The sequence below is a fragment of the Limanda limanda genome, chromosome 6 (assembly GCF_963576545.1).
Source record: "Limanda limanda chromosome 6, fLimLim1.1, whole genome shotgun sequence".
Lineage (NCBI taxonomy): Eukaryota > Metazoa > Chordata > Actinopteri > Pleuronectiformes > Pleuronectidae > Limanda > Limanda limanda.
This window is the reverse complement of record NC_083641.1, coordinates 18,914,374-18,938,571: the sequence shown is the minus strand read 5'-3', so window position 1 is coordinate 18,938,571 and position 24,198 is coordinate 18,914,374. Positions and strand designations below refer to the sequence as shown.

The 24,198-nt window shown below is 44.9% G+C and overlaps 1 protein-coding gene across 5 annotated transcripts in view; it reads right to left on the bottom strand.

Annotated features, from left to right (window-relative positions):
- cux1b (cut-like homeobox 1b) overlaps positions 1 to 24,198 on the bottom strand; it is a 62,237-nt gene that overhangs the window by 8,100 nt on the left and 29,939 nt on the right. The window contains exons 6-22 of one of the 5 annotated variants that reach the window (XM_061072765.1): positions 23,083 to 23,206; positions 20,201 to 20,277; positions 19,642 to 19,708; positions 14,685 to 14,733; positions 11,892 to 11,996; positions 11,194 to 11,382; positions 10,554 to 10,612; positions 10,224 to 10,266; positions 9,973 to 10,069; positions 7,929 to 8,723; positions 6,511 to 6,612; positions 5,831 to 6,375; positions 5,566 to 5,707; positions 4,586 to 4,876; positions 4,233 to 4,421; positions 2,182 to 2,446; positions 506 to 1,881 (exon numbers count right to left, since the gene is read on the bottom strand). In XM_061072765.1, the coding sequence (XP_060928748.1) occupies positions 1,377 to 1,881; positions 2,182 to 2,446; positions 4,233 to 4,421; positions 4,586 to 4,876; positions 5,566 to 5,707; positions 5,831 to 6,375; positions 6,511 to 6,612; positions 7,929 to 8,723; positions 9,973 to 10,069; positions 10,224 to 10,266; positions 10,554 to 10,612; positions 11,194 to 11,382; positions 11,892 to 11,996; positions 14,685 to 14,733; positions 19,642 to 19,708; positions 20,201 to 20,277; positions 23,083 to 23,206 (3,644 nt within the window). In that variant the 3' untranslated portion in view covers positions 506 to 1,376. Of the gene's footprint in view, positions 1 to 505; positions 1,882 to 2,181; positions 2,447 to 4,232; positions 4,422 to 4,585; positions 4,877 to 5,565; positions 5,708 to 5,830; positions 6,376 to 6,510; positions 6,613 to 7,928; positions 8,724 to 9,972; positions 10,070 to 10,223; positions 10,267 to 10,553; positions 10,613 to 11,193; positions 11,383 to 11,891; positions 11,997 to 14,684; positions 14,734 to 19,641; positions 19,709 to 20,200; positions 20,278 to 23,082; positions 23,207 to 24,198 lie in introns of those variants that run through there. The other 4 variants (XM_061072766.1, XM_061072768.1, XM_061072769.1 and 1 more) reach the window with 4 other exon arrangements.

Here is a 24,198-nt window from a genome sequence, read left to right as displayed (position 1 = left end):
ACCCAGCAGGTCCAGTGCTGGGCAAAGCTGTGACGTGCACAACCTAAAACAACGAGACACGCAAAGTATCACCATGTCAGACAGCTACAGTACTACGTGAAATTCATTGTATCGTATTTCAACAATGCAACATTAATCCATTCTAATTTGTATTTTTTTTCTCTTTTAAAAACAGTAACTTGTTATTCTCTTATTTTCTGTATTCATTTTGTACTAATTAAAAATGCTTCCTAAAATTCCCTATTTTGTACTCTTTAGAGTCAATAGACTTTGCAATCTCTTATTGGCAACCAAATTGCAATATTTAAAAAACAAAGAGATCATCCTTCATCCTTGAAAGAAGGGTTTGAGGAGGCAAAAAGAGGGTTCCTTCCTTCCTTCCTTCCTTCTTTCCTTCCTTTCTTCCTTCCTTCCTCTTCAGATGAGTGCGTGTGTTTGTGAGGAATTATAGATCCTTCTGGCCATCACATGGCTGTCAGCAGGATAGGATATGGGACACAACAGGTCAAAGTTCATCTTTCTTACATCAGTAACCATGGCAGCTCAGCCGGCAGGCCTTCCACTACCCTCTTAAGAGTGTAGGAGTGAGATAAAAAAGAAAACATGCTGCCATTGAGAAGAGAACACACACACACATATACACACACACACACACACCATTTTAGGGTGTGGACACACACAACCCCACACACACACAGGTGCACACTGACACAACCCCTAACATACAAACACGCACACACACACGCAGTGAGTGAAAAAGGCAAAGGGTTTGTAACAGTCACTCTACAGTGTGAAAAATGAGGCGTCTCACTGAGTGAGGGGAGGTTTGTGGACACTTGGGAGGTGAGAAGAAGAGCGGAAAAAATCTCCTTTAAGAAAGTGAGAGTTCTTGTAAGAGAGTTCCTGTCTCTATCTATCATCTATCAGTGTCTATCACTGTGACAGCTGCTGTGTCAGGCCTTGCCTGTGTTACTGAGTCCAGGTTTCAACCCCAGCTGTGGGTCAGACCCCAGCTCAGGACAAACCAGTCTGGTGCACCAGTGGCTGGTGATAGGGGGAGGTACAGCAGGGCCGGAGGCCAGCAGGACGGCTAAGTGCTTTTCTCAGTACAAAAACAAAACTCAGTTTAAAAAAAAGGAGAGACACTTAAGTTCTCTTATTTTGTTCTTCTAGGTATTCAGTAAATCATCTTTTTAAGGGTTTTGCCAACCACTCTTTGTTTCTTTCCTCTTTTGGGAAAGCTTCTATTTAATAAAAATGGCTGCTGAGCTTGACTTTGGCTGTGTCCACTCTCCAACTGGAACAGAGCAGGAGGGGTCCAAGGTTAGAGGTCGTGAGGTTATGAAACAAGAGGGATGAAGGATGGTCAGGGGGAGCTAGAACTCCCACTCCGAGGGATCCTCTTTGCTGGCAGCCTTCTCCAGCCTGTGGATGATGTTATTGAGATTGGCTGCTTTCTTCTTGCGCAGATTGTTGTCCCTGGGGTTTCTGGCAGGGCCAGAGGCTGGGATGTTTGTACTAGAGGCATGGCTACTGGAGGACGCTTCTGTGAGGCTGAAGAGCCCCAGTCCACAGCTGGAGCCCGGCCCGACTAAGCCTGAGGTGGTGCAGTCTAGCTGAGCAGGGGAGTTATTAGAGCCCCCTGCCTCAGACTCAGCCTCCATATCATGGTCTTTGCATGCTCCTCTGTGATCCTCCAGGCCAATCCCCAGTCCCTGGCGAATCTCCACCGTGCCCTCCGATTCTGTCCCATCACAGCTGTCCCCTTCTCCTGATTTGGACCCACGGAGGGAAGGAGATCCCCCCTCGCTGCCAGGCCCTCCTACTACCCCTCCAGCTGCCTGGATCTCCTCTATGAAAAGTTCTCGCCGGATACGTGACCTAGAGAAGACACATGGGTTTAGTCAAGCTGGTTAAAGTATAAAATCATTTGTCAAACAGAGGGACAAACTACACAGAGGGACATACAAAAACTTGTCTAGAGAATTCACGTACAGGTTATTAAGCTCCAAACCTATCAGTATTCTCTCAACAACAAAGTACTGTTTTATAACTTTTTTACAGAGAGATAAATCATCTTCCTGTTCAATTAAATCAATCTTATTTATATACTGCGAATAAATTAAAACACTGGACAGGTACAGCTCAATGTCAAGGTGCCTCTTTCTTCCGCATGCTGACCTGTAATTATGGAACCAGTTGATGACTGTACTGGTCTTCAGGTTGAGCTGGGAGGCCAGCTCCTCAATGGTTTTGGGGGAGGGGTAGGGTTTCTGCTGGTACGCCCTTTTTAGGGCCTCCTTCTCCTCAGGGCCCAACACCACCCTGGCCTTCTTCAAATGCTGATGCCCCGGGCTCTGGGAGCCCTGCAAGTAATCTGTCCCCACCAAGACCCCTTCCACAGAATGGCTGTCGCTCAGGGAGCTCAGCCGCCTCTTCATGTAGGCTGAAAAGTCACAGAGAGAGGAGGGGGGGAAGTCAGAACATCAAAAATAACACATTTATTTATGGAATTAATGTGGAGGCCGTCAATAATCAAATATCTGCAGCAGGTTGGTAGTGAGGTCTAAAATCTGTTAAATCTATTGTTAAAGTAAACAGAGGTGTCTGTGCCGCAGAGCATATCTGAAAACAACATTCATGCGAAGTAGAATGAGATGAGTCCAAACAGCTATTATGTATTAGCTTTGGGTAAGATGAAATAGTTAATTGACTAGTCATTTAGTGGATTTAGAGAAAATCAAGATGCACCAATTTTGCGCTATTTGAGCTATTTTTAATGAAAGAAATGCAAATAATGATAATGATGAATAAAACCTGACACCAGTTTCCTCAACATTTACGTTTTTTAAGTGTATTTTATATTTCTACTAACTTTGCTTTCTGTTTTTATACACACGTAACCTGTCATAAAGATGTGTTAAAAGCACTACATAGATAAAATGTATCAATATTATTTTACATGCGTAAGTTATTATCTTTGGGTTTTAAATGTCTGGCCGGAAAAAGTCAAATGTCATCTTGGACTGGATTTTATAGACAAAAGAATTTATAATTAAATTTGATAATAATGAAATATTTTCAAGGTTGTATTTATGTCCCTGTGGACGTTTTACCTTTTGTGCATTGCTACTACCTCTCTGGACAGTATTCTCAATAGCACCATCAACAGCCACTAGATGGTGCTGTCGCCTCACGCATGAATCCTAACAATGAAATGATCTCTTCCATTTTACAGCAAACAGGCAGCACAGTTCCCTCCAGGTACCAGCGGCTGAAAATGAACAGCTCATGGCAGCTTTGCATGAGGTTGACATTTTCTCAACCCCAATAACACGCAGTGAGATATATTAGCATTGCAGGGAAAACCCCTCAGAGCAAGGTTAGAACAACTCTGGAACTCTGTGCTGCCTCACAGGCTTTTACCACAAGGGTGAGAGGTCAAATACGGTTACTCTAGTCTAGGTCTGTGTCTTTCCTCTGGGCTCAGCTGCTAGCCAGGTCTACTTGCCATTGCTATTTGGATGCATTACTTTGGGGTCAATAATCTAAAAAGAAGTTGAATGGACAGTAACCCCCCCCTGTACATGCAGCGCTGAAACACACTGGTGTAAGGTCAGCTTTGTTTTTTGCCCTTGTGTGTAGTAGTTCAAGATATCAGGAGCGTAAACTGATCCTGGTTGCTCGTGCCTACTGGCAGGTTCAAATATGCATCTCCACTGGGAGAGAGCTTGAAGTGGACAGTGAGGGGTCACTCGGAGGCAGCAGGCGGGCCGAGGCCTCTTGGCTGAGCTGATTCCTAAACACTTTGTGCAAAGAGAAAGGGAATACGGAAAGATGGAGTGATAGAGCCGGCTGTGGGCTAGCAAATTATAAAAATACGAGAATATAGACACTGATGATTATGATGATGATGACGATGATGAAGAGGAATGCTGATGACTGTGAGTAAGCAGGCCCCCGGCAGTCCCCTAGCTGTCACATCTAATACAGTACGTGATGTCTGCAGTCCTGATTGGTACTGACATCACACCACGATGACTGTGATCTGCACAACATGCTCTGCTGTCCTGCACAAAGGATATTGTCTGTGCAGATGTGCATGTGTAATTCAAGGGCCGCTGCTTTTGTTTTATTGTTAATGTAATTCTAAAATAACAGCTTTTTTGACGTCATGCTACATCGTATGGGCTGTGCCCTTGTTTTCTCCTCAGTGCTCTTCCACAACACACCTTTCTTCTCCAGGCGCTTCATGTCCATGAGTTTCTCCACACTGTGCGGGTCCTGGAGCCAGAGCTGCATGCGGACAAAGGGCTCCCTGCCCTTCAGGCTGAGCTTGTGCCAAGGTTTGGGCCTGGCCAGCAGGTCTGAGACAGAACCCTGAGTCAGACCCAGGATAGTCTCCCCAAACAGACGCTGGCCTGGTTAGGAGAGAGGAAATGGAATGGTTATTTCTGAGAACTGCTTCAATGGCTAAATTCATCAATGGGAAGGGAAGGGGAAAGGGAAGGACCACATAAACTGCACAGACTGCAGAATGACACACACAGCATGAAAGAGCAACTATAACCCCAATGTTTCTCACCAAGGTTATTATCAGTCAACACCTCCTTAACCTTCTTGGTGATGGCGTAAGTATCAAGCTCAGGAGACATGGCCACCATCTCTTGGATGCTGAGCCCTGAGTGACCAGGTACAGGCAGCGGGGTGCCGGGCTGAGACTCCCCACCGGAGGGATCCTCAGACAGAGGTTTGAGACTGGAGGACTGGGAAGCGAGTGGATCCCCGGCGAGACCGTTGACAGACTCTTCAGTTGAACTGAGGGGCGACTCCGGAGCCGGGCTGCAGCTAGCTGATGTCTTGGGAGTTCCCTCTGCTGAGCGGAACAGACAGGGCGAGAAATATCACACAGGTTAGCAGGCGTGTTAGTGTGTAAGAAAGCAGAGTTTCATCTTCTCCTCCTGCTGGGTTTGGGGCGGGACTTCAGTCATACTACATCAACGAATTTAATTCCTGTTAAACAAACAGCAGAGGTGCTTAAGTTTTCATTTTGAAGCTTTTTTGGCTTCCTCCTCCTCTTTCTTCATCTCCCTGCCTCTGTCTGTGTAGTACTGCTGTGCAGCTCAGCAGGCTGGAAGAGAGCAGTCACGAGGAGCTGTCAGTGTACATTAGCTGCTGTTTACACCCCCAGAGAGAAAGAGACACACACACACACACACGTACGCACGCGCACACACAAACACACAGACACACACACACAGAGCTGCCATCTGGCGCTGCAATACTAACTTGTCTATGACATGACAAACCAGCAGCTTGCTGGCTGACACTGCCACAGCACTGGGGATGGGGGGGATGGTGGGAGGAGAGGAGACGGGTGGGGGAGGGAGGGAGGTGAGATGGAGGAGGGAGGGGTGGGGGGTGGCTGGAGTGAGTGACAGACTGACAGTAACAACTAGCCACTAGCTCTAATCAGGCTTTCAGGGTAATGCTCTAGCCCAAGGATCCTGATGGTTCGAATCCTAATACTCTGTGCTTGTGAGTGTGTGTGTGTTATTTGTTCACCTTGGTTCTGAGCAGGCTGGATGTGTGTGTTTTGCCCCTGATCTCCATTGAGCCATGGCTGCATGCGGAGGTATGGCTCTCTGCTCCTCTGGTTCAACTTGTTCCACGGTTTGTGCCGAGACAGGCTGTCACTCAATATTCCCTAAAACACACACGAGGAGAAAGGCTCAGACACGGAACCACTGCAGAGTGAAAACAGAGTCGTAAAAACAGACCACAGGCAGACCAAGCTCACACACAAGCTCTTGCTCTCCTTCCATCTCACCTCTTTGGAGTCTTCCAGGTTGTGGTTCTCCTCTCCCGTCTGGCTGGATATGTTCCTGCGGGGGTCTGTGTGCATGTTGCTCCACCACTGCTCCCTCCAGTAGCCCACCCCCCCGGAGCTCCCGGAGCGGGCCGAGCTCTCATTGCTGCGACTCAGCCTGAGAGCTCCGTCAGCGGAAAAGTCGAACCCTGAAGAGCCCCTGCCCTCTCTCTTCACGCTGGAGCTGAAGTCGAGGATCGGAGACGGGGATGAGGGCGAGGACAGGAGGGAGCAGGGGGTCTTCTTGAAGGAAAGTGCCAGGGGGTTGTAAGGGGGCAGGGGGGCCGAGAGCGAAGAGTTCAGGAGGTCCCTCTGAGACAGCAATGCTGAGGAGGAGGAGGACGAGGCCTTGAGGAGGGGCTCCAGTGACGCCTGCTGGGCCTCCATCTCTCGGCGAGCCTGCTCTAGGATGGAGCGGATGGCTTCGTCTGAACCGCTCCCCCCCACACTGCCTACTCTGCCCCCTCCTTTCAGGCCTGTGTATGATGGCGGAACATGGGACAAGTCTGTTGAGGGAGAAGAAGAGGGCCGTCATGAGAGACTCAGACAAACACACACAGTCACATTGCATCATCCTCATCCTCCTTGACTCCTCTGGAGATGCAGAGGGGGGGTGGGGGGTGGGGGGGGGGACGACTCACCAGCTTTCTGCACCTGCAGCTCTCTTTTCGCCTGCTCCAGAATGGACTTGATAGCCTCATCTGAACCTGCCTCTGGGGTGCGGACGCGGGAAGTAATGTTACCTGGAGGGAAAGGAAGAGGGAATGGGAGGAGATGAAAAGAGAAACATGAAAATAGAACAATAACGGGGCCGATAAGGACATCAAATAATTACACCATAGCACAGCACAAAGACCAACATTCCCACCACTGAGCTACAAGGCAACTACACTGGAGGGATTGTCATCATTTCTCTGGTCCCTTTGGAGCTCACGCATGCACACGTGCTGCAGAGTAAACGCTCCCCACAGAATAACAACTACCAGTAAAATCCCTAAATACACATGCTGGCTTTTCCTTTGACGCAAGTCACTGGAGCTGTGCGGTTACCTTCAAGGCACATTTGAATCTGAATGCCAGCCCGCAAATTAATAAACGCCAACACACGAACACAAACACAAGCACACACACACACACACACACACACACACCATAGATAGAGTTCACCCCCACACAAACATGCCACACAGACAGAACGTGCTAGAATCTCTGCGTGTGAAGGGGACAGACCTGTGTGTGAAGCTGTATTGGAGAGGGCTCTCCGCTTCGGAACATCCTGAAACATTCGGCTAAGCTGGGGCTGGCCTGAGCCCTCTGTTAAGAACAATATACCACACACTATGTTACAGCACTTGTGGGTTTTTTGCTTTTCTTTTATAGCTAGACTCTATGGTGCCCTGTAATGCTCTGCAAACATATGGAACGTGTAGATGCTTCCATCCAATGCACATCTTAGTGCCATAAATGCATTGATGTTTACCATCTGTGGCCCCAGTAGGAATCCAACCTACCTCTGACAGGAATATTAAACTACTATGAAGGCAGACTAGTGAGGGGTAAATTATTTAACAGTACGTCTTAAACAGGGACACAGTAACTGCAGCCTTATTTTTAACTTGGACTGTGCCTTTGGTGGTAGACTCTGCTGTATTTCTTTGTACCACTGAGACCACCTTCGATCACAAATGTCCTGATGCGTTAACAAAAGCAGGCCCAGGCTAATCGAATCTACCTGTAGTTAACAGTACCCTGGCCTTCCTCCTTGTTCCCGCCGATCAATACTATTGACGTGTGAAAGGTTTCTGTATTGATCACAATAGCGAGGAGAGGCTCTGGGGATAAGTGCGTGACTAGGAACTCACTCAAAACACACAGGTGTGGCAAAGGATGGGAGTTAGGAAAGAGAAATAAAAAAGCAGGTCCATATTGACTAGCCAATCAATGGCTCTGTGCAGGGCTTTACACACACACAGACATGCAAGACACACACGCACACACAATGGCACACACCCGCGCACACTCACACACACAAATACACACTAAAGATACATGGACTCACCTCTCTGCCGTCCCTGGATGCTGCGCAGTGCCAGGATGTTCTGCTCATCGGCCAGGAACTGCCTCATCTTGTGGAATGGCTCCTTCCCCCGGATGGTTAGCTTGTTCCACGGCTTTGGTCTGGCCAGGATCTCACTGACCGAACCCTGGGACAGTCCCAGCACATAGTGGCCGAACACGCGCTGGCCGATGTTGTGCTTGATCAGTTGCTCTTTCACCTGTCGGGCAATCTCTGCCGTGTCCATGTCCTCCCCGTCCAAAACACTCCCCGTGGTGGCGTCGGAGTGGCTGGGCGATGGGGACGGCGCGCTGCCAGCGGTGCTGCTCCCATTAACGGGAGCCATATCTGGGCTGGCTTGAGGTGGCTGGGGGCTGCTGGCTGCCAGAGGGACGGCAGCAGACCCAGAGCCAGGGGTGGAGGTAGGGATGGAGCTGAGGGTCGGTGTAAAGGGGGTGAACAGTAGAGCCCCACTGGGGATCCCAGACGACTCCTGCAAGGCTTTGGAGTAGAAGGTCTGGAGGAGCTGCCGCTGGATCAGGGAGTTCAAAGCCATCTTACCACCCACCAGAGGGAATACGGGGGAGTAGAAGTCCTGTCCAATGCCCGTGGGAGAGAAAGGGTGTGTTTCGCCACTGCTGGTGGTGGTGGTGGCAGTGTTGAGGGGGTCCGTGTGAGTGCGAGACAGTGGGAGCTGGGAGGAGGAAGGAAGAGAGGGAGGGGGCGAGGAAGAGGGATCTCTGGGCATGATCTCCTCCTTCGTTGAGGACTCTTCTGTCCCTTTTCCCCCGGCTGACCCTACAAGAAAGGTCAAACACACCATGCATTATGGGGGAGTCAACAAAAAAGGGGTTCCAAAAGAAAGAGAAAAAAAAATAACAAAAAGTTTAATGTTATCTTAATCCAAGTCTTTTACAAATGAGTGAACTTTGTTTTCCTTTTTTGCCAACCCCCCCAGACAAAGTGCCCATGCATTTGTGATTTCAACCTTTCTTGTAAGCCACAGCCTGGAAGGAAAAAAGGACAAACAAAACAATTGACACTGTGCCACTTAGGCAGATTAGCTTGGCCCAGGGCTCGGTCTCTCTCTCGTTCGCAGGCAAAGTGGAAGTAATCGGACAGAGTAAAATTATGTCCTTAGATAGTCGATACACCATGCGAGTCCTCTTCCATGCAGCTGGAGCGTGTTCCTAAACACTGAATTATTCCATTGATGTGCAGTATTATAGTGTTCAGTTCATAAAAATACATCCAGGGAAGAAATCAGAGCAATAAAACTATTGAAAAACAATTTCTTATGGCTCTACAGAAAACAGATGCATGCACCAGAGCAGAGACTCTGCTGAGTAAAGGAGCAAAAGCCGTATTATACTGAATAGCCAGACTGATTAAATTCATACATTTGCCAAAACAAATATAGACATTAGCTTTATTTTCTCAGTTATGTAAATACCAGAACCCATCCTGATGATAAATGCTCGGAGAAATACTACTTTAATGCATAACCATTGAAACTTAACATGATTAAGTTGGACAGTAAGCTCCCCTTACTGTGAATGTTAATCAATTCAAAGCTATTCAACTATTCAAGCCTAAAGCCATGACATTTCAAAACCATAAACACGGCTGCAGAGGGCAAGGTATCCTCATTTTGTGTACTGCCACTTTGTTACTGTTCAGGTTGACCTCCTGCTGTGGTATTCACAGGCACCAGAGATGGACCACAAAGCGACCACATTTCTGTACCACGATTCATTTTTGCATATTGGAGAACCAATAGAGCAAATCATCCCCAAAAACATGAATAAATGGTTAAGTATTCTCAGAGAAAAAGGATCTATATGCATACATGTTGTGTGTATGCATACCCTGAGGAATCTCTTCCCTGCACGGCCTTACCTGCAGCTCGGGGTTCATCTAAATGAACCCGTAAATGTTCGACTCAGCTTCTGTGAGCTTTCATTTTTGTTGTAATGAGTGAAGGTTATGTGAAGATCGTGTTCATGAACCCAGGCCTCAATATTAACTTAGACTTTGGAAGACTTACCGCTGAGCTCAGTGTTTGCAATGCGCAGAGCGGCGCTCTCAGACTGAAGACTACGGTTCCTCTCCAGCAACAGCACCTCCAGAGGTTTGGATGAGTCCTGGAGGGAGAACATTTGAAATGATATTGTTCAAAATAACTTTGTTGCGGACTTTTTTAAAAGGTAATTTAAAAAATCTAGCTGCTACTTGTGCTGCAACAATATGTATTAACTGCTAAATGTCATTGGTGTCTGTAGAGATCATCACTTTTACCTGAACAGAGTCAGATGTTCCAAACTCCATAGACTTGAGGATACTGAAAAGGGAGAAAAATAACATCTATATGAAACAAAGAAAGTACACACACACACACACACATGAACTGTCTGGCTTTTCTACTCTTTCTTTAAGGACACAAAGGATAGTGGAGAGACACAATAAAAGGTACAGACAGACCAGCTTCACCTTCAGAAGGGCGCTCTATTAAGTTACAGATCTTAAATGAAGACGCACATCTTGTTTAATATTATTAAAGACATCAAACGCATGCACTAAAGAGATCTGTGCTGCACGCACACAGACAAAACTGTGTGCTCTCCTTACCTCAGCTCCTTCTTCACCTCCTCATAGTCAACTTGCTTCAGCAGTTTCTCCTCCAGTTCCTGTAGATTACAAAGAGATGAAATAACATGGAAATTAATGAAAAGAATGGTAATAATTATAACTAGAATGGCATTCAGTAGACAGCATACCTCTGCCAAGACCAGACACTCCTTTTAAATTCAATCAAGCCACACCAAATTGTACACACTCAGATATCAGTCCTTTAAGATCTCGGCAGAAATATGTTGGGAGATGTTAAATGTTAAAGGTTAAAGAAATCCCCCTGTTTGTCCAGATCAGCTCCGAAATTGAATGGGTTCTTTCTTTGCCCATCACTCATCCTTCCACAAAGTTTCAATATAATGAGATCAGTCATTTTTGCATTATCCAGCTAACAGACAAACAGTAATGAAATCAACCCTCTTGGCGGAGGTATTAATTAGAACAACACAAACAATCTTGTTTCTGTGACTAAGTCTAGATAACAGAGCAGAGATATGAGTTAATATAGTTACAGATGTGATCAGAATATACAACAAAGCAGATAAAAGACAAATACAGGAATAGTCTTGTTTGAAATTAGGCCCAAACTATACAAAATAAAGTGAATAAAAACTGCAGCAGTGCGATCTGTTGGTACCTTGAGAACGGCAGTCTTGCTGCTGAGCTGCTGCTCCAGCTGTGTGATCTGGGAGCTGGTGGTCTCTCGGAGTTTGGTCAGGCTGGCCTGCAGTCTCTGGACGTCCTCCACCAGCTGGGCGGTCTCCCTTTCTTTGGCTCTGAGCTCCGCCTCCAGACTTGAGTGGGATGCCACCTCCGCCACCTGTTCCTGAAGGCCAAACAGAGACAGGTTAAACCCATGAGCAAAAGAAAACTTGACAGCTATAAAATACCCATGAAAAGTGCACTACAAGTAGGGTTTCTAAGCCAGGCAGAAGCTGATCAACACACTGGTTATCATTTCAAAAGACTTGCTCCTTTAGATTGATAGTGAGAAGTAATCCATTCACTATGCACCACAATAGGTTCAGAGAAATGTATACTTTAGCGTGGTGGTCAGTCTTGCAGTCTGTTGTAAAGGTCCAATAAAATCTGTTATTCAATACACAATCACCTATTTCCTCCGTGTCAACGTTTTCTTGGTTAAACAATAACTAATCAATATGTTATAGGTGATCCTGACGCCTGATCTCTTAACACAGTGACTACAATGATCTATAAATTGAAACTTTAATCATCTATTCACCCCATGCATCAAAAAGGCCGAGCTGATCTTTAGCCTATCAATACCTCTCTGTCGACCGCCCAGTGAATCAGTGAGGCAGTGAGATGTGTTACCGTGTCGGGGTCGGCCTTGGCCGGGCTGCCGAGCTGCTGGGATTGGTTACTCAAGGACAACTGCTCTCTGAGTGACTCCGCCTCCCTCTGAGATCCCTCTGCCCGCTGTCAGGAAAAAGGAGAAACGTTAAAGGAAAATCAGCTTGTGGAGATTCTTTTACTGTCAAACATCATCAATCTTATGGACAATTCAGAGCTTCTGTGTAATGTTTTTTTTTCTGGTATACACACTTTACTTTAACATGTCTCAATTTTCCGCTCGCCCCAGAGGAAAATTGAAAACACACGTAATGGATGCAGACGGTGAGAGAGAATACAGAGGAGTGACACCAAGACAGAAAAACCTCTTCCTGTTTAAGGCCTAGTCTCCACTACTGCAGATGTTTTTTTGAACAAATACTTTCCCCTCCCTTTTACAAAAAAAAATCTACGTCCACACGACCTTCATTTTACTAAATATCTTCGGGCAGACAAGACCACAATAATGACTATAAATGGTCAAATAAGCCCAACCAGTAGGTGGCGATAAAGTCTACATCAACGATCCTTCAAATATTAACGATGTGATCCAAGTAATATTGTGCGAAGCGGATTCCTGTGGTGCAGGGAGGCTAAATTTAGCTACTAACCTGTAATGAGACATTGCTAATCAAATGTCTAGAAACCGGTATATAGCAGACATTTTTGTTGTTTCTGGTGGGTGCTCATTACACAAAGCAACTGTGGGCAGGCAGAAAGTAAGTCCCATTTTCCTAACGCTCCGTTGTACACGTACACTCAGATTCACAGACAGTGGAGTTTTTGAAAATGTGCACTTTAAAAGGCGTTTGTAAAAATCTCAGTTTGAGGAAATTAAAAGGCTGCGTGTGGACGAGAGGCCCAAACACAGGGGAAAACTTTTGTTTTGCATTATACATTATTGTGGCCAGGGTGTAAAGTGCCATCATGTCTCTTATTCTGTCTGGTGGCAGAAAATGAATGGTCTTTGGAGGATGTTATAGAGTTTTTGGTGATGAAACAATAATAATTATCTTTAATTTAAGTATACAGCTGAATTCATTTCACTCTACACGCACTGGGCACGTGGCATCGCAAAAATGCAATAAAACTGAAGGAATTAGTTTTTCCAGTGCATCATCTTCTACCAGCCAGCTGGGCGTCTGTCTGAAAAGGAAGCTCCCCCCCTTCCAGCATAAACAAATATATTTTACACGGTGGAAGAGGGCTGGGAGAGTGCAAGAACACAATGTAACAGAGTGGGACGATGGCCAAGAGTGGATATTTCCCTAATTGCAGATATTCAATTAGTCCCGAGCGTTAAGATGATACCCGCTGCCTTGTGTTTATGACCCAACTGCTACACTTCAGTCGGGATTCATCTGCAGCACTGGCCAACTTGCCATCATTAAGAGTTACAGGGAGCCGATTCCACAGCATTCCTAATTGCAACCATATTGAGAGCCGTTATTGACTGGGTGGGAGTTGGACAGCCCGTAACAAAAAACAGAAAAATCATGTTTTCCATGTTCTCCTTATAAAAGCGTATAAAAAGTCTGTGACTGAGCTGGAGGCCATGCTGTCATCCTGCGTAAATCTCAAATCAAAAGTGTGAATAGTGTGCGTGCGTGCGTGCGTGCGTGCGTGCGTGCGTGCGTGCGTGTGTGTGTGTGTGTGCGTGCGTGCGTGCGTGTGTGTGTAGCATTATAGTTGGAGTGCTAACCTTTAGGCTAATATTAACATTACATGCCTATGCTACCCCTTTAACCACAAATCATACTCTTGGGCTAATAATGAAAGTTAACAACAATGACATTAACAGATACCACAGGAATATTTACAACACAGGGGCAGAGGGCTCGCCATGGGGCTTATTTCAGCTGGACGGGTTTAGTAGGTGTGTAATAAACATGTAAAACAACCACCGGCCCTCACAGTGAGAATCATTTGTTAGTATAAGCCACATTTTACAGATTCTGAAAGAATAAATATACTTGTATTTATAAGTATAAAGGTTGAATTCTTTTTTTTTTTCTCCTCATTGTCAAAGTTGAAAGTCTGTCAAAACTTTTCCAGCCTCAATCAATCCTAAGCTTGTTTGTTCCTACTGATGTCAATCATAAAAGAAAGAGGGTCAAAAATATACAGTTTGATTTTTAGAAAAAGATAAATAACATCTGAGGCCTGTCAACAGGGATAAATGGTTGAATTGTTGGGGACTATTTTCAGCAGCAGATTAATTTAACACATTTGGTGCTGGTGTGAATAATTACAGCAGCGGGGCGTGTTCGACCTAATGAAGAAACATGTCAGCTAGTGAAACATCATAACGTTGTGATTTTTGACAACAGCTGATGTCTATGACAAGAGAATGATGAATTAGAAGAATAAACTCAGTATTTGTTAGTTTAAGTTCCTTTAAGAATGATATCATTTTAATAGGGTGAAAAAAAAGAATACCACTACACATGATCCTTTTCATCAAATTTGCTTCATACACGCACATTTTTCCCTCTGTCATGAAGGATTAAGAAAAAAGGACTTATCCAATTTCAAAGAGACGATATACTTTGGGTGCAGATCCGGATAAAAAAGGCTGATCTATCACTTTCTTTAACATGAAGAAATACGGTGTGAGCCTTGGCAGAGGGATGCGCTGTTGATGTGATCTTATATTTTTGTCAAATTTATGTCAAATAAACGTAAAAAAAAATAATAAAACAATAAAGATGAGGGGCTTGGTTTGATGAACGATGCTTATTATAATCTACACCGAAAAACACTGAGCATATTTACCTGATTGGCTCTTTCCAGGTCTGTCATCACCATCTCAATCTCATCGGCCCTGAAAGAGACATTAACTATTACTGTGGAGAACCACACGGCAGAGCATGTGACTGTGCTAAAAAGAGACTCGCTGAAATACAGCTCACAAAATGAAAGCAAGGCATGGTTGAGTGGAAAGATGATGCACACATCACATGTGTGTGCGATTGTTCTGAGAGCACGTCAATTTAGAGAACGTCAGTGCCGTGTCCATTAAGCTACTGTCTAAATTTCACCTTAATCCATTGATTGTGAACTCCATAACCCAAACAGCTTGTATGTGTGCGTGCATACATGTATATACGTGTGCGTGTGTGTCTTTGTGTGTGGGTGTGCACATGTAAGCCCCTAAACCCAGGCCACACTAAAACAGAGGGATTACATTAATAGAGCTCTAAGTCCTAATACAGCAGACTAATCTGCTATGAAGCTGTGTGATTGTGTCTGACTAATGGTCTGGATGGAGGCCATGGTTCACCTCTCACTTGCTAGAGGTCAGACAGCAGGAATACATCCCCATAATACCACCTCTCATTGGACTTCGGAGAAGTAGTTTAATAACCCTGTTTCATGAGGGAGGTGAACACCTATCACTTTCCAGAGGACAAAGAGAGATGTGGAAGAAACTTTGGGGAGAAACCAAACCACACTTAACAACCAATACACTTTTATATTTTTGTTATTTTTTCAGGTTATAAACCATGAACAATATGATTACCCTGTGTGTTAATAAGTTGCCAAGGGTGTGCGTTTGCGTAGTACATTTTTAATATACGTTACTTTATGAGGCGGTTACAATTAACAAATGCATGGAAACTTTATGCATATAGTGTTCAGTGCAGTGTAAAAAATGCTGTGTGCGTGCGTGTATATTTAAGACACAACTCCCTGATAAGAACACACGGTTGATTGACGTTGAGTGCAAAGACGTGAGCGCATATGTGCGCTGCTGCGTCCATTAAGACCTTTTGATTTCACTGCAATCTTTTGATAGTGAACCCAATAACCCACGCAGCTTTTGTGTTTGTGTGCCACAGTATGCGAAACAGTGTTATGTCCCATAGGCTTGAGTACTACTGATTTGAATGTGTTTAACAAAACAGACACAGTTGATATTAGGTCAACGTTGTGCCACAGGCAATGCAGCAAAAAGAGTCAGATGTGGGTGGGAGAGCTTTTCACTCTCCGCTTTTATTCTTTCCCCAACAGTTAAAAGGATCTAGTATGCATTTAAGCAACATAATAGAACGCTACCTCACCAGCTTTTATCCCATCTTAAGCTATAGTGTGCCGGACCCACGTGCACGCTCAATTGTGCTCCCGCACACACATGTGAGGTCAGAGAGCCAACAAGCCAGAAAAGCTTGTAATGGAGAGTGTTTACGGGTAGTAATGCAACCCAAATACACCACCATTCCTGCCCTAAATGTGATCATTTAATCAAAGTACAGATGCACAAAGTCTTCTTAAATAACCTTTGGATTTGGCTGTATTTGGGAATTATAAAGGCAAAGCTAGAGGCAGAGGGCCAAAGCAGATCACAGGGAAGGGATTTTCTCCATATCCTGATACAGTCAGGCAGTCGCTGGGCAGGGCAGGAACCGTCCGCGGCCAGCCAATGCACCCAGTGAGATTACTTCATCAAACACTGAACTGTAAAGGGAGGGTCCTACATAATGATAAAGCCTGATTTTACACCACCAAAACTTGGCTGCGAAGCTCCATACAGCAGCCACAGGGAGGAGCTATGGAGTAGATGCACAGCTCCACAGGAGAAACGCACACTTGCACACACTCTTTTGTACCATGAAAGCCGACGGGTGCACCCAGTGACATCAGTGAGTACTGTAGGACTTCAGAAACAAGCCCAGAGCCTCTAAGCCCCTACTGTACTTCCTCCGTCTCAGACAGGCCCTTTTCATCTCTTATCATCTTCTCTCTCTTGCTCCTCACTCAACTGCTTTTCTCTTCCACCCTCTGCCTGCCTCTATCCTTTCCCCCCCAACCTGTACCCTTCCTATTGCCCTGCACTTTCTCTTCTTTCATCTTTTTTTTCCTCCTTCCACCTCCCTTCTCTCATCTTTTGCCCTCTCTTCCTCGGCCTCTGTCCTCGGTGCCAGCAGGATATTCCCCTGATTTAGATTTTCATTTCCCTCCTCTATCACGCTCTTATCCCCTCTTCCTCGCTGTAGCCCGCAGCCGCTGGCTCACTTTTTGCCCTCTAGCTTTCATCACTCCATTCCTTTTCTTTCCTTGGCTTTCTCCACATTGCGTTTTCACAGCGTGTTACCTTGGGGATTTCAAGGAGGCTTAAAAAGAAGCTAGCTGAGAGAGTGTGTATATCTGTGCATGTAAGTGTGTGTGTTGAACCATTTTTGTGTATACTTGAGATGGACAGCAGAGAGAAAAGCCTATTGACTGTTGTCTAATTATCAGCAATTACATTTTTCCTAAAATGGTATCAAGTGTTTATACAGAGATAAAGCTTCACACAAACATACAGACTAGCACACACACACACACACACATTCACACACAGACAGCATCCTGTGGGGCAAGGGATCAATATATCATTAATCTTTAACAGGGACTAAACGAGTAAAGCGCGGCCAGCTAGACCCTCACAGCGCCAGCACAGAGAGGGGGCTATGCTACATCTGCAAGCCCGCCTCCCGCTGACGCTCACACACTCTGGGCACTGCAACATCGACCAAATTCTCAGGCAGTGTGTGTATGTCCCTGTGTGTGTGTGTGTATTTTAAAAGGCAGATTACCCAAATGCAGCAAGAGGATGGGGGATTTGTCACGCAATGTCCTCCTTAGTGGAAAGTTTAGAGCAAGTGAGAGTGTGTGAGAGTGTGAGCATGCGTGTGTGTATGTGTGCGTGTGTGTGTGTGTGCGGACGTCTGTGTTTGTGTGGAAAAGTGCATGGTATGGATGCCGTTTGTGTTTTGAAGAGCCCAAATATATGCAGTCGAAGGGTTAAAAGTTGTGTTCAGCCAAACACTGGCGATTTGCTCAGCCAAGCAGTAAACGGGGGAAGGACTCCAAGGACTGGGAGGGTGCAGGGTTAGAGAGGGTTTGTGTGTGCTTTAAAGCGTTGCATTAAAATTTCAGATCACAGCACGCCACATAGTCAAGGACCCTGACTGCCTCAGGCTCACAAGTGAGCGGATGAGTGTGTGTGTGTGTGTGTGTGTGTGTGGATGTGGATTTGGGCGGGCATGTGTTTATTAGCTTCTGTAAGCAAATGGGGCCTACTATATCTTTTCAAAATGTGTTTTCTTCTGACATAAAAGGAAGAGACAAGGATGGAAAAAGGAAGAAAGACGTGCAAAGAAATGAGAGAAAAGTAGAGGAGCGGGGCAATGGAGTCACAAGGAAGGGAAAATAAAGAGTTGTGGGGGGAGGCTCTGCAAGACTATGAAACCTATTGATTACAGCCATTACACTGCATGTAATATCTTCCTGTGGCCTATCCTCTTACACACACAAACGCACAATGTGGGAGATAAAGGATAAAGGGTGGGAGTGAGGGAGGTGGAAGAGAGGGGGGGAAAAGTGTTTTGTGAAGATGAGAGAAAAGGGATCAATCTGTTTTTAACAGCCAATCAATTTAACAACTCTGTTAATGGAGACACGGTGAGTTTGGGGCATGGTAAACGGGGATAGGGGAAAACGTTGAAAGCCAAGTTGATACTCTCTCGTACTCCGTGTGTGGGGTGCGTCAGGATGCCCTTGACAACCCTGGATTTTTTTCTTGAAGTAGAAACTACGAGTAAAACGACAAGAAAGGCTCCATTTTTCTCCTTAGAATTTGAAACTCTAGCTGCATTCTGACTTGCAGCAAACTATTCATAATCTCCTGCCACTCGCTGGAAAGGCTGTATGCAAGAGCGCAAACGTCCGTGTGAGAGGCTACAGACATTGACCAGAGTTCTTCCTGCCATCCCCTTGTAAAAGCTCCGGATAATGAGATAAGAGCAGGAGACCCTCTGGAGGATTCACCACGAGCGAGTGAGGTGATGTTTCTAACTCATGATGCTATCTCAGGTGCCACACACGTAGGAGACACCAACAAACATGTCGAGAGAGATTTAGTTGATTAGGGTCGACGCTCGTGATGATGCGCTGTAAATAAAAAAACGTGATAATTCCGCAACAGAATTTTTACGTCGTGGCCTGAACGTCCCAGAGGATTCTGTGTTGTTGTGAACACTTCTAACCGGAGAATCTCCTGCTGCGTCGTTCATGTGTGAAAAGCAAACTCCAGAGAAAGTCTAGACCCAACCGTGTGGACATCCTCCAGAATACGTGTCTCAAAACGGCTTTAGTGAATGTGGTCCGGATGCTTGAGTGGTTCACGTTACGAACCCAGAGGGAACGACCAGTGTGAATGTCATAAAGTGCCACTTCACAGTGTGGAGTGGTGACATGGAAAAGCTTCTGTTCTTATCCTCGCCACTGCTATAAGATCAATAATGATAGATGCCCACAGCTCAAGTAATTGAAGCAACCTTATCTCGCAGGTCCTGTCAGAAGCCTTTGTGGCTTAAAGTCTGAGATCTCACAGCGACCCTCCGTCCCCCCCCCCTCTCTGGCCCGATCCGGATGAATCAGAGACATCACTTTAAAACTACAGCATCAGAATGAAATAAGTCAACAACAAAAATCTCTATTTTGGTGCTTTGCTGTAGCTGCAGAATGCATTACAATCCCTGTCAGTATTTACAGTGCGTGGGTAATGCTGGGATTTGGAGGCTGCTGAGCGTTGTGGGAGACGATCCAGCTGTTGGGGTGAGAAGGGGGGAGTTTCCAGGCAAGGATATTCACTAAACAGGATGATTATGTCAGGAACAGACTATGGAGGAGCCAGAGGGGAAAAGTCACCCGCAAACACACACACATAGATCAGCGAGACACGTACTTTGCTGTGGATTCCTCGTCATACTTTGTCTTCAAATCAAAGAGCTCGGCCTGAGTTGTTTCAAGTGCTGTAAAAGACGAGAGAGGAGGTGGTTGTGAATTTCCCCGCCACACACGTCAGAATTTAGATGAAAAACTTTGACTGCTGTGTAATTTTAACTTTTAACGCTGTCAAAAACATTCTTAAATCAGCTTCTTACTACGAGCTGCACGCCCACACCAAGACAGGATTTTCCAAAGTAACAATAGTTTTGATTATTTCAAATTAAAGGTTCTAGTTTCTGAGACGTGCCGCTGTCAATCTGATCAAAACCCACCCATGTAATCCAGATGAAGCAGATTAAATTTTCAAATGTAAAATTAATTAATAATGACTGGGGATTTTTTTCCCCTACTTTACCAATCAATGAACATTTAATGAGGAATACTTGAGATCTGAAACAGGTTTTCAGAGGCTTTAAAGCCAGTGCAACTTCCTTTTCATTGATTAAAGCTGCCTTTTTATTTGAGCTGGTTAGATCACTACCCAGTTCTGTAAAAAGACTGAGCGAGCTTGGTACCTGTCTGTAGGGACTGGGCCTTATGTTCAGCCTCTTCCAACCTCGAGGACATGGAGTCCTGGCTCTCCTGGAGTTTCCTACAGAGGCAGACAAGAAGGCGAGGAAAAAAAAGAGAGGGAGCAGAAAGTCACAGTTAAGAGATACTGAGTCAGTAAATCCTGGTTTCACACTTTGTGGCAACTGCAACTATTCTCTGTTTTCCCACCATTTCTGAAGTGTTTTCCCCACTAAAAACCTCCCAACACAACCCACTCCTCATTAAGCAGCCCTATTAGGCAGGAATGTCTGGCCACTGGGGCACAGTGCACCCAGGGGGTGGGGAGAGGGAGAGAGAGAGAGAGCGAGAGAGGAAGAGAGAGCAAGGGTTGAGTATGAGAAGGGGGAGGCAGTGACAGAAACCACAAGGATAAAATAGATTCATTCTTAGCATATAAAAAGTTGGGCTCTGCTGAGAAATTACCACTGTGTGTAAAAACATCAATAATACAGCACAAAGACGCTCTTTATGGCGCTCTTTGATGCCCCCCTTCCCCACCAATCTGTCTCTCCTGTCATCTCTTTTTTTCTGCCCCCTACTTCATCCTTTCATCTCGCTCTCTCCCTCTCCTTCCCTCACTCCTTGCAGGATAAACTGCATCAAAGGTGCCATCCATTTACTGCCCCTCTCAGACACAGGAAGTCAGCTCTCTGCAGACAGGAAGGGGCCTATAAAACACTGACGTACAGGAAATACAGTTGGACAATTGATCCTCTGCTGTACGTCTGGAAGGAGCGACAAGCTTTAACGCCGCGCCGCACAGCGGACGAGATGACTGACGTGAAGGAAAACATGAAGAGTGTGATGTGCGTTTAATGTACACACACCTCATTTATCAACCTGAAGTGTGTCAGAGACTTTTAGAAATCAAGATCCTCTCAAGCGTCGTAATGACTATTAGCACTTTGTCACTTGTGAAACGCTTTGAGACTTTGAAAATACGCAAAGAGTGTTGAACTTTTTAACGTGTCCTGTCTAAACTAGTAAAGTTGCAACAAAGAGATTGAATGCAGCATTAAAAACAATTCACACTGATTAAAAGAGGTCGTGTTTTTGTTTGGTTTGTCTGTTATTTAACAGGATTACGCAAAAACTACTGGTCGGATAACCACCAAACTTCCTGGAAGGATGCGGTATGGGTCAGGGAAGAAACCATTACATTTTGGCGCAGATCTCAATCGGAAGGCTGAATTCTTCATTCGCTTTCTTTAACATTGTATGATAAAGCGTTTTGCTGAAATTTCCTTCATTTTTCAGGTAATAATTAATGGATCTTGATGAAAAGACTTTGGCATGTTTAGGAGACTGATTGAGTTTGTGCAATTTGGTCCAGTTTCAAATACAACTGCAGATGTAGTGAATTTAAAGTGGTTTCATGAGGGGACCTTTGTTTCTGATGTTCTTTTAAATAAACTGGTAAAATAAACAAACTTGTCCAATAGAACATTATTTATATTTTCAACTAATCTTTCTTTTAACATTTTCCCTTTGACAGGACATGAAGCTTGCCACCTTTATATTCCTGAGGAGTTTCACCGGGATTTAAACTTGAACTGTTTTGAGTTAATATATAATTGGGATATTTGTATGGGGATGAGTGGTGTAACACTGAAATAGGCTCATGGCCTTAGACACCCTCTCCTGTATCTATACTGCACTGCATGTATTGAATTTAAATCAGCTGTTTCTAAATCTATTGGTTGAAGGTTTCAGCCTTTTTCCTCTTCCCGGTAGTTTTTGAGTTATTACATGTCCATCAGCACCTTTAACAAAATATTCTGCCTCTTCAAGCACCGAGGCTGCAGCAGCTAATCATACGAGTTCTCACCAATTTGACTCTTGTTTATTGATCCCTTTAAATCCAAAAAGGTGCAGGTACTTATCCACGATGACTATATTTAAGACTGACAGGTTGATTCTCCACCTGCACTTCACAACTTTAACTGATTGTGGCTTCACATGATAATTTAACAAGGCCAACTTCATTTTAGTAAGGATGAACTGAACAATGTAGGAAAGTCTGTTGCAAAGCGAAACAACGTTATGGCTGCCTGCATCTGAGGCAATTAGTTTAATCGTTTCTATGTTGAATCGGTTTCTTCCTTGGAACCGACAGCATCAGAGTGACTCTGCAGGAATTCTAGCTTTTGCAAGAGTTAATTCGTTAGAATAGATTTTATCAGTTCCTAAAATATCTAGCAACAATTTTCAGCTTATTTATAACTGGCACAAGTTTCCTGTGTATTTGAAAATCACACGCTTCGAAATACCTAAGAGAGAGGGTTGAAAAGGAAGTATACTAAATCAAAGTGAATTTCTTTCATAGCATAAAAATAAAAAGACACCTACGCATGGTTTTTATCATTATATTCAGTCGGTGGGTTTTGTTCTGTTATGTGCTGCTACAGCAGCAATTATTCTGAACAAAATGGCTGAAATATACTGTGGCACAGACGGAAACTAAAAGCCTGTTGTTGATTCCCATCAAAGAACGAATTGCAAGCACCCACATTAGAAAAAAAAAGGCTGGCATTGTCTTATATGTTATTTTTCATTCATGCATTCATCTGCAAAAGCAAAGCAACGTCAGAGAATGGGCTTCAATTATCTGATTTAACAGATAAATATGAGAAACAGTCAAACGATTATTATCTAGGAAGAAATGAAGTTGTAAATAGATCCTGCTAAATAAAGTCTGAAAAATCTTAAACTTGTGGTTCAAAGATTAAAATCAAAGCAGCACAATGACCCAAAGCTTTAAAATAGCAAAATAATGCAGAGGTTATTAGTTGAAACACCGCGACAGTAGTGCTCACACAAACACACAGGGGGCCGACAGTCATACCTCTCCTTCTCTGCATAGTCGTTGTGTAGCTGGAACTGCTTTTCTTGGGCCAGGTCCTCGGCTTGATTCTTCAGAGACTGCTCGTACTCTCGGATCTTCTCCTTCAGGGCCTTGATGGTGACCTCTGGAGAAGCAGTACGGGTATTGAGAGAGAAGGAAGGAAGAGTCAAAATACAGCCAATAGGAAAAAATACAGAAAGAACCGATATATAAGGGTTTCATATGTGTGATAAATGGCAGTGATGACGGTAAGGCTTTTAACCTTTGCTTTAGGAAAAGGTTTCATATCCCACATTCTTCCTCTGTCAGCACAGACGAAGGCCTCAGCCTGTATGGCTCCGGCCTAATCTGTACATCTACAGCCCGGTGTAGAATATTCAACGTTCACCAACTTTAGATTATGCTGTATTCATTAGGACTGCATTAGTGCTGAAACCCCATAACCTGCTGACGGCTGAGCTCTGTATGGGGGCAGCCTCAAATAAATCTAACACATAACTGGGGTAATAAATAGACCTGTGTGTGCGTGCGTGTTCGTGTGTGCGTTTGTATGTGTCTCAGAGAAAGATATAAGTGAGTGAGACAATGATGAAGAGCATTGCTGCTCGCTGCCTTTGACTGAGGGCTCTTAGCACTTTGTGTGCGTGTGTGTGAGCGGGTGTGTGTGTGATTTAAACTCCAGTCTCACTGCTCTGACACATAATCAATAGAGGAGAGTCCCCTCAGAGCCCTCTTACCCCTTAACTGCTTAACTGAACTTTAAACATTTAGGTTGCGGGGATCAATGGCCCCTGCACTCTTTGTATGTGTGTGTGCAAGTGTGCGGGCGGATCGGTGTGTGTGTGTTTAACAGGAGTGGGAGTTCCACGGTGTGTTTTGGGGTTTAAATATCCCCCATCTATTGAGGCTGGAAGGAGGGATAAAGGATGAGGGAACAGGAAAATCAATGGCAGAATGGAACCCTGCCGCTATCGAGCTGTTCCAATTAACTCTCACTGAGGAAAGGGGGGATTCCAAAACATTCCCCACTCGCTCACTCACTCCTCCTTTTCGACTGAAATTACACCACTTTTATTACCGCTTCTCACTCGTCTCTCTGCCTTTGTCAGTTTTTCC